Raw genomic sequence first — 9,162 nt, 5'->3', positions numbered from 1 at the left:
AGTGTTTTTAATAATCATAACATTTCTGTTTTAATTAAATGGAGTCTGGTGGAAAAATGAAGTAAAATGCTCAAAATGAATCTATATTTTTTTATTTCTCCTTATACGTCCACATTATTTTAGTTATTAAAATGCTGTACATTATTTAATACTCAAGTAAAGTACAAGTACCTGGAGTTAAGTCCAGTACTTGAGTAAATGTACTCTTTGTGGTTTAGCTTCTTTAAAGCTAATGTACTTGCTCTTACTACTTGTTATCTGGAGTTTGCACCTCCAGGGTTGAAAGCACTTCATTGGAAGTCTCTTTGGATAAAAGCGTCAGCTAAATGACATGTAATGTAATGTAATGTAGCAGGCTAGCTAGTAGTTGATATTCATGTTTTGTTGCAGCAACCACACTGAAGTTAGCTTCCCATTCGGCAGCTATGAATTGGATAAATCTCCTGCTGAGAAACGAGTTTCAGACATTCCCATTTGTTGGGGGAACTAACCTGCACACGCATTACATATGGATCTGAAAGTTCTCATCCCTTAAACCAGATATTTAATCTGTAAACTGGGTGAAAGGTTGAAAGTTATGAGATATAGTGTGGAGCTTTAGTTTGATATCTAGTGTCGGCAGAATCCCTTTTTATTGAGTTTCCTGTTAGTGAAATGATCTGAGTGAATTTAAGCTGGGCTTTTATTGTGAAGGGTAGTCACCAAAAAGCCAGCGTTATGGTGGTGTTTGTTTTTCCCTTTAGATTTATTCCCAGTTTAATATAATGCTGTTTTCTCCAAACTCCTCTGAGTTGATGTTGGAGCTAGGAAGGAAATGGAACCGTTTCCCAGCCGCTGCTTTGAGTGTTCAGACTGTTGTTGTAGTTGTGTGTGGATGTGAGGAAAACCAGAGGAGACAGCAGCTCCTGAATATCTCTGCTGCTGTGATTAGTCCTGAACAGAATCCAGAGTGAGTCCAGCAGCCCCAGTGGAGCTCTGCTGGATTTCAGGACCAGAGAGGAATGGAGGAGGACAACCAGAACCAGGAGCAGCGGAGCAACGAGGTCCCCAGAAGACAAGCAGCAGACTGGGACTCTGATAGCAGCCATGTTCAGGTCAGTGTTCAGGACTCAACAACCACTCTAAAGTAACAGAGGGCTATTTCACAGAACCTAGATAGTGGATTAGGCCGGGATTTCCCAGGTATCCTGGATGTATTAAGCCTTGACTTGGTTTCACAAAAGCAGAGGCAGTAGGGCTGAAACGATTCCTCGAATAATTCGATTACAAAAAATGATTTACCTCGAAGCTTCGTTAAATCAATGTTACCAACGTTGTATTTCTGACGGACGGTGTTTCCACACGGATCATTATTATTGTCGCACACCAGACGCTGCTCAGTCTGCTGGCGACACATGCCAGAGCGTAAATAGTGAGGGGCTAAGAGAAGAGAAGAGACAGGCTGGAGAAAACCACAGGAAGTCTCCAAAGTTTGGAATCAGTTCAAACGTGATTAAAACGAGAACTCTGAACAGTGTGTCTGCTGAAAAACCAAACTAGCTTAGCACAATAATAGCACAACGTCAATGCTTCAGCATCTCAACAGAAAACATTTCTCATCCATTCCACGAAGAGGACCCCACAAAAATAAATCACGGAGTTGTATGGACAATGAAACTACACCAAACACACCAACTACCAAACACAAAGACAAGAAAATACGTAGCAGTGACCACAGTCTGATCTAAAGAGACGACTTGTTGACTATCCCTTCGGAGAAACAGCTGATCAACGATCTACTAGCATAAGTGTAACAGAGCTCAATCTATTTTAATTTATATATTAAATATAAATTAAAATAGATTGAGTATAATTAATATTTACATATACATATATTTACATATAGGCCTATATACAGATCAGTCTCAGGTTGGAACTTGTAGTTCTGAAAGTTAAGTTGCACAACTTAAGGTCATGTTTATGTATGTTTATGTATGTTTGATGTACGCCTTAGTTTGAGGTTGATGTCATTTCAGAAATTTTTCTTTTCTTCTTTAAAAATTTTACAATGTAATATGGCACTTACTGTAAATGCACTTCATATGAGATGATATTGTAAGCAATGTAGGCAACAAAAATGTATCTTTTTCCGAAAATTTAACCAAACTATTGTTTATTATTTCACTTCAATAAAACAAAAGTATTTCTTATCCGATTACTCGATTAATCGATGGAATAATCGGTAGAATACTCGGTTACTAAAATAATCGATAGCTGCAGCCCTATGATTCTGAGCAGCTATCCCAGTCCAGATAGCGATGCCTGGGCTTTGTGTATCTGTCGATACCAGATACCGATCTGATACCGTTGTTGAATTAATAATAAAGTGTATACCTTCCATCACCATGTGGAAGAGACTAACGGCACCAGACTTTCATCACTAAACATTACTTTCATAACTAAGACAAAATAACAGATGTCATGTATTGAATTCTTATTTATTTTTTATTTAAAAAAAAAATTGTGCATTCAAATCAAAAACAGAATGTAATCAAACTTCTTAAATTAAAATAAATAAAATGTAGTAGCAGAAACAAAACAGTGTATGGGTCAAACATTGTAAACATGTGATGCAGTGTCACACCACTCATGACCTGGGAATGCTCACTTAATCAGCAATGGTGAAGTCTTTCTCATGATACAAGCATGTCTGCTCTCTCTGCTGTAAGTCTATTTCTCTTTTCATCCCCAATGTTGGACACTGTGCAGAACACTCTCTCTGTCTACACTAGTGCAGGGGGGCACACAGGTATTTTGTGGCAGTGGCATCAAGACAAGGTGATCGGTCTTTGTTGACCCCCCAGTACTGGTAGGGGTTGTCTGAGGCAGCGATGGTTGTCTCTGTAAGATATCCACGCAGTTGGACTGCAGGACTCGAGCTGCTTGCTGCACCGGGATCTTCACACTCCTCCACAATTTGGTCAAAGTCTTGCATGAAGCTGCTCTTACTTGGTGCTGCTGCTGCTTCCACCAGAGGGGCCTTTTCTTGTGGCTCTGCAGCCTCTGATGCTCCAGCTGGGCTGCTCCTCAACTCTTCCTCTAGTTCACCTGTCAGTGCATCTTTGGCACGCTTTGCAGATTGTGCACTTGTAAAGTATCTGAAACAGAAATAGAACATAGGTTAGGCTAAATATGAAAAACTTGACACTAAAACTTATGGCTGATTAAAGTAATATACAAATTAATATATTGCCTTACAACCTCAGCCTGTCAGTCAGTCATCAGGACACAGAAACCACCGTTGTGCCTGCATGTCTCAGGAGGAAGTGTCACCGCGAACGCTTTCGGCTCTCCATTAATATCATATCGCAGCAAACGCTGTCTGCGTGAAGTTTTGAAAACTGTAACCACACTTGAAACAACTTTATCAGCATTACAGTGACTCTCTGGGACTTCAACATAACTGCAGAGCCGACGTAGTTCTCCAGCACCTCTGCGCGCGCACGTGTCTGTGTCGAAGCTCCGCTGTCTGTCAATATGGAGATTGACAGACAGTCATATTGCTTGTGATATCTGTCTCCTTCCCACAGACGTTAGCCACCACACATTAGCCACTTACAGTGGCCATTCCCTATCCTTCTCACACTCATTGGCCTGCTACAGATTCCAGATTCATTGACGCGCGCCTTCCACATTTAACGTGTAAAAAAAAAAAAAAAAGTGAGTGTGCGCGACTGGATGTAAAATTCAGTCGCACACTAAAATTTTGGTCACAAAATGCAACCATTTGGTCGCAGTCTGGAGCCCTGACTTTGGCTCTGCTAAATAGTCTCAGGAAGGAACTTGTTTAGGTGGAACGTCTTCACCCCGATAGAAGAAATGCCATCTGCATGTTGACAGAGAGCAGGGCTCAGCTTTGATACACACACACAGACAGACAGACAGACAGACAGACAGACAGACAGACAGACACGGACACACGGACGGACACACACACACACACACGGACAGAGAGAAGTTACTTTAGGATAAATAGGTTTGAAATCATTTTTACAAGTGAAATTCATCTTTTTGTTATTACAAAGGAATAATACCGAATAAAGGTACCGTTGGGTACCGGAACCAAATTTCAGATATCGGTAAAAATGTGAACGGTACCCAACCCTAGCCACATGTAATATAAAATGAAGTTAACTGTTGACACAATACGGTAAAGTGAGCTATTTAAATGAGCTGCATACATGGCTAAATGTCATTAGCTCTTACCAGTGTATCACCCTGTGTAACATTACTTCGTCTGCAGCAATCCGGCCACAATCGCTCCCAAAACATCCCAGTTAGATATAAAATGACGTAACGTTAAACATGTTCTTTGTAGATCTTTACAATTATTCTATGAAAGAACCAACCAGGCCTGCCTTGTTGCACCGTCAAAACATTTTTCAAAACTTGCCATTTTCAGCGTGTAGCTCGCTAGCTCAAAGTTTGTTGTTGTTTCCTGAAACAAACTGAGTTTTGCAGGCGAGGAACATCTGGTGATTTTCTGGTAAATGAACTATCGTTGATTGAGGCTACTGGGCATGTAGCTTGTAGCTCCAGTTAATGATATTTGTGGCTTACATTTTAGTAGTTATTTCAGTTTTAATGCAGGAGATACTTCACACTCTGAAGTCCTATGGATTGGTCACCTCATCAGCCCTTGCATTTTCTCCATTCAAACAGAACATTTGAATATAGTAAAACATGGTAAACTATAATTCACTCCCACCTCCCATTAGTTCTTCTAACCCTTGTATCATTATCTCTGCATGTTTCCCCCTTGGGTCTACCAAAGGAGCCCTCAGCAGACGTCAAGCTGGCGACCGGAGCAGGAAAGAAGGGCAAGAAGGCCGAGGAGGAGGAGCAGCCTGCAGCAGTGAAGGAGGAGGAGGAGCAGCCTGCAGCAGTGAAGGAGGAGGAGGAGGAGGAGGAAGAGGAGCAGCCTGCAGCACCTCCTGCAGCAGTGAAGGAGGAGGAGGAAGAGGAGGAAGAGGAGGAGGAGCAGCCTGCAGCAGTGAAGGAAGAGGAGGAGGAGGAGTATGTGGTGGAGAAGGTTTTGGACCGCAGAGTGGTGAAGGGAAGAGTAGAGTTTCTGCTGAAATGGAAGGGGTTCTCAGAGTAAGTATGAGTTTATAATATTAATACTTGGTGGTCTTGGTCCTGAAATATATATATATATATATATATATGACACTAAGTTGCAGACCCGCAAATAACCTTACAAAATGGCAATAGAAAAAAGGAATTAAACAAATTAATAATTAGAGTGAGAATGTATTGCCTAAAAACAAAGCCTGAGGAGATTTTCTTCTGTCTGCACTCACCTTTCCAGTGAGGAGAACACATGGGAGCCACAAGACAACCTGGACTGCCCCGACCTTATCACCGAGTACATGCAGAAACACAAGGAGAAGGAGGAGAAAAAGAAGGAGGGCAAGAGGAAAGTTGTCCATGAGGCCTCGGGAGACTCAGAGGAGCGAGGGAGCAAGAGGAAGGAGGAGGTGAGTGAAGAAAAGAGGTTACTCCAGACTGAAGAGTCCCAGAAATCTAATCTCAATATTAATGAATGCACACAGAGGGTTTCACAAATGTCTTTTAGGATTTATATAGAAATGACTCTCCACATTGTAATATGCACATGCATATACATACATGCAAAATAGTAGGGGTGCAATGGATCACCAAACTCACGGTTCAGTTTGGATCACGGTATTGAGTCACAGATCGGATAATTTTTTTGGATCAGCACAAAAAAGGGAGGAATGTAAATGATTTATTAAAATAACATAACAACAATAACTTATTTCACCAGTAAATTGCTGTTAACGACAAAAACGGATGAGAAAAGGGTATTTTACAATAACTTTGAATGCACCACAAGGTTTACACGTTTCAAGTTAAAGGGATATTTCACCGTTGGAAAGATGAATATATCTTTAAATTGGGTCATTTCTACTATGTAGTAGAAATGTGAAAAAAAAAATTTGAAATTGGTGGCTTCTAGGCCGAGAAAAGCCAGAAAATGTGTTTTTGGCTCATGTGGATGAAAGACACCAAAATCCCAGAATGCACTTGCTTCGCTGCTTTAGCGTCTACTCCCAAGCCACGCCTACCGTTTACAGACAGACAGACAGTGAGACAGTCAACTCAACTTTAGTCTGTTTTATTGTCATTTCAACCATATACATGAAACAACGTTCCACCGTGGCTCAAGTGGTGTTACACAATTAAAATATATGAAAACGACATTACATAAAAACGACATAGGAAACAGGCTACATTAGTTCACACACATTATATGCTCCGTAAAGTTCAGCTAACACATAGCTACTAGCATTAGCGCTTGGTGGGCTGTAAACACAGAGTATAAACATGGCCGTAAATTTGCGTGGAATGTAGAAAGGTCGGCATTTAACAGTCAGAAACTCCACCAGCTAGCAGTTAGTTGGACCGGCCAGAGGCATTGAGCTGCACTGCTGGTCTCCGTAGCCGGCGTGCGAAGCTGTTTGGAGTATTCTGTCTGTAATAAAGTGTCCTGCATATTCTCCGATCTGTACCAATGTATCCCGGTGGTACACGTGTGCGGTAGTTTGAATGCATCTAATATCTAATACACCTTTACAGTCATGTTTACAATATGCATTGAGTTTATCACTTAATTATCTTTATAGTTTCTAGATTTCACAGTCCAAGTTCTTCAGTGTCTTTCTTTTCTTTGTCCATATATACGAGGAAGCAAAGCATATAATATGTAGAGAAGGAAACTCGGCCTCTGTAAAAACAAAACTAAAGTATCAGTTAATAGAGGACCGACTGAATGCTAGTCTTAAAAATATATATTTATGAACTACTGCTCTTAACTGAAACCATTGAAGGAGTCAATTGTCATTTGCACAAACAAAAATCTGTACACTTTGCCTTAAAAGCTAGCAGTGGGAGTTAATATGTTACTTAGGAATTGTATATTTTAGCCCATGGGAGAGAGAGGTATTTAGGCTACACATCATATTCTAGCATTGTAGATAAGTGGTTGTACTTGATCTTCATGGTAAATGTCCTGAGTAACATTATCTTCTGCTCACTTTTAAGGCAAAGAGTAGGCTACAACTGTTAATTTGTGCATATGATTAGTAGCCTAACTCCTTGAATGGTATGATTATGATGGTTTCAGAGCAGTGGTCAGTAAATGTATATTTTTAGGCTGCTTACACATTCAGGCGGTCTGAGATCGTCTGCCACGCTTTCTCTTGCTGTTTCATTACAGCGTTACAGTTGTTTCATTACAACTCTCCTGAAAGATGTAGAATATTTCATAACTTATAAAAGTTATGAAAAGTACATTTGCTTCCATAATAACATATCTGCAACTGGCACACATTTTCCTTCATTTTGTCATACATTTTTATATGAAGAGTTAAAATTGTGAGTGAGAACAAGTCCAGGGTTTAAATAAGGTTGTTACGTTGTTTCACTAACTCTCTCTATCTCTGTTTGTCTGTTGCTATAGAAACGGAGAGGAGAGGGACGCAAACGTCACCACTGTCAACACTGTGACAAATCCTTCACAAGATCAGGAAATTTAAAGATTCATCAGAGAGTTCACACTGGAGAGAAGCCTTACAGCTGTGATCAATGTGGGGCAGCTTTCACACGTGGCCTAAAAAGACATCAACGCATTCACACTGGAGAGAAGCCGTACAGCTGTGATCAATGTGGGAAAACTTTTTCTCAGAGTAGTCACCTAGAAATCCACCGACGTGTTCACACTGGAGAGAAGCCGTACTGGTGTGAACAATGTGGGGAAACATTTTCTGTGAGTAGTCACCTTAAAAGACACCAGCGCATTCACACTGGAGAGAAGCCGCACAGCTGTGATCAATGTGGGAAAACTTTTACTCGGAGTGGTCACCTAGAAAGACACCGACGTGTTCACACTGGAGAAAAGCCGTACAGCTGTGAACAATGTGGGAAATCTTTTTCTCATAGTGGTAACTTTAAAAAACACCAGCGCATTCACACTGGAGAGAAGCCGTACTGGTGTGAACAATGTGGGAAATCTTTTTCTCATAGTGGTAACCTTAAAAGACACCAGCTCATTCACACTGCCTCGTAGTGAACATGTTTCAGAGCCAAGCTGTTTCCTCCTGCCTCCTCCTCATGCCCTGATAGCTGTGTTGTTATATTCTGAGCTTCTCTCCACATTGAAGGCTGACCAGCAGTAACTTTATCTTCTGAACAGCATGGATGTTATCCTGGCTACGACTACATATTACGCTCAAAATTTGCTTTTTTTCCCTGTAATACAATATTTTGAGTTCAGGGTTCAACTGCTAGCGCTATTTAACTAATGCTGCAACGAAGGAATATTTGTTCTTAATTAAATAAATCCCATCACTGTTTACTATGGTAATGTCAAATTGCTGAAATATTTAGTCTATTGTCCCTTAAGAAGATGAAAAGAAGCAAATCTTCATAACTAGAAAGCTTTGTCTGCTTAAAAAATGACTTGAACAGTTAATGTGTTTAAACTGCGTCTGTGCCGCCGCCATCTTGAGACAGACAGCTGATCTTAAAGACTCAGAAAAAGATTTTTGTACTGCTTTTTGATGTTCATGTAAAAGAAATGCTAAACTAAGCAACATGGAATATTATTTCACAGATGGAAAAGATGTTTTACAATATTTAACTATTACGAAAGCGTTGAATTTAATATCACAAAATGTAACAATAATCCTTCTTTTAAGCTAAAACTAAGTTAAGTGACTGTCCTGATACTGAAATAAGTTAATGCTAGCTTGTGTCAGGTAAAGTATTTGATATTTCAGTAATTAGTAATACCTCAGTAAGGTGCTGAATATGATGTTTGTTATGTATGTTACTGAACAGTTTCTTTAATTGTGGATAGACCAGCTGGTTGTATTTGGGGGGAGGTTTGTGAGCTTTTGGCTAATTCTGGCATTTTTAACCCATGTATAAACATTTGTTTTATTAATTTGCTGTTTCCTCTTCTTAAATAAACTGAATAGAATTGAACTTTCACATTAGGTTTCTTACTTTTTTTTACAGGAGTATTATTCTTTGACACTCTTATGACTCCATATCATCCTTCAGTTTATCACAAACATTCAACATCAGCACACATCT

The 9,162-nt window shown here is 40.0% G+C and overlaps 1 protein-coding gene across 2 annotated transcripts in view; it reads left to right on the top strand.

Annotated features, from left to right (window-relative positions):
* Positions 1-625: 625 nt before the first annotated feature.
* The window catches only part of LOC116067119 (zinc finger protein 664-like), a 66,662-nt gene continuing 58,125 nt past the window's right edge, over positions 626-9,162 (top strand). Inside the window, exons 1-5 of one of the 2 annotated variants that reach the window (XM_035993899.1) lie at positions 631-1,094; positions 4,814-5,136; positions 5,351-5,519; positions 7,526-7,803; positions 7,888-9,057. In XM_035993899.1, coding sequence (XP_035849792.1) covers positions 1,002-1,094; positions 4,814-5,136; positions 5,351-5,519; positions 7,526-7,803; positions 7,888-8,131 — 1,107 coding nt within the window. In that variant the 5' untranslated portion in view covers positions 631-1,001 and the 3' untranslated portion in view covers positions 8,132-9,057. Of the gene's footprint in view, positions 1,095-4,813; positions 5,137-5,350; positions 5,520-7,525; positions 7,804-7,887; positions 9,058-9,162 lie in introns of those variants that run through there. The other variant, XM_035993898.1, reaches the window with a different exon arrangement.

Source organism: Sander lucioperca, chromosome 17 (genome assembly GCF_008315115.2).
Source record: "Sander lucioperca isolate FBNREF2018 chromosome 17, SLUC_FBN_1.2, whole genome shotgun sequence".
Taxonomy (NCBI): domain Eukaryota; kingdom Metazoa; phylum Chordata; class Actinopteri; order Perciformes; family Percidae; genus Sander; species Sander lucioperca.
This window is presented reverse-complemented; position numbering and strand designations above follow the sequence as displayed.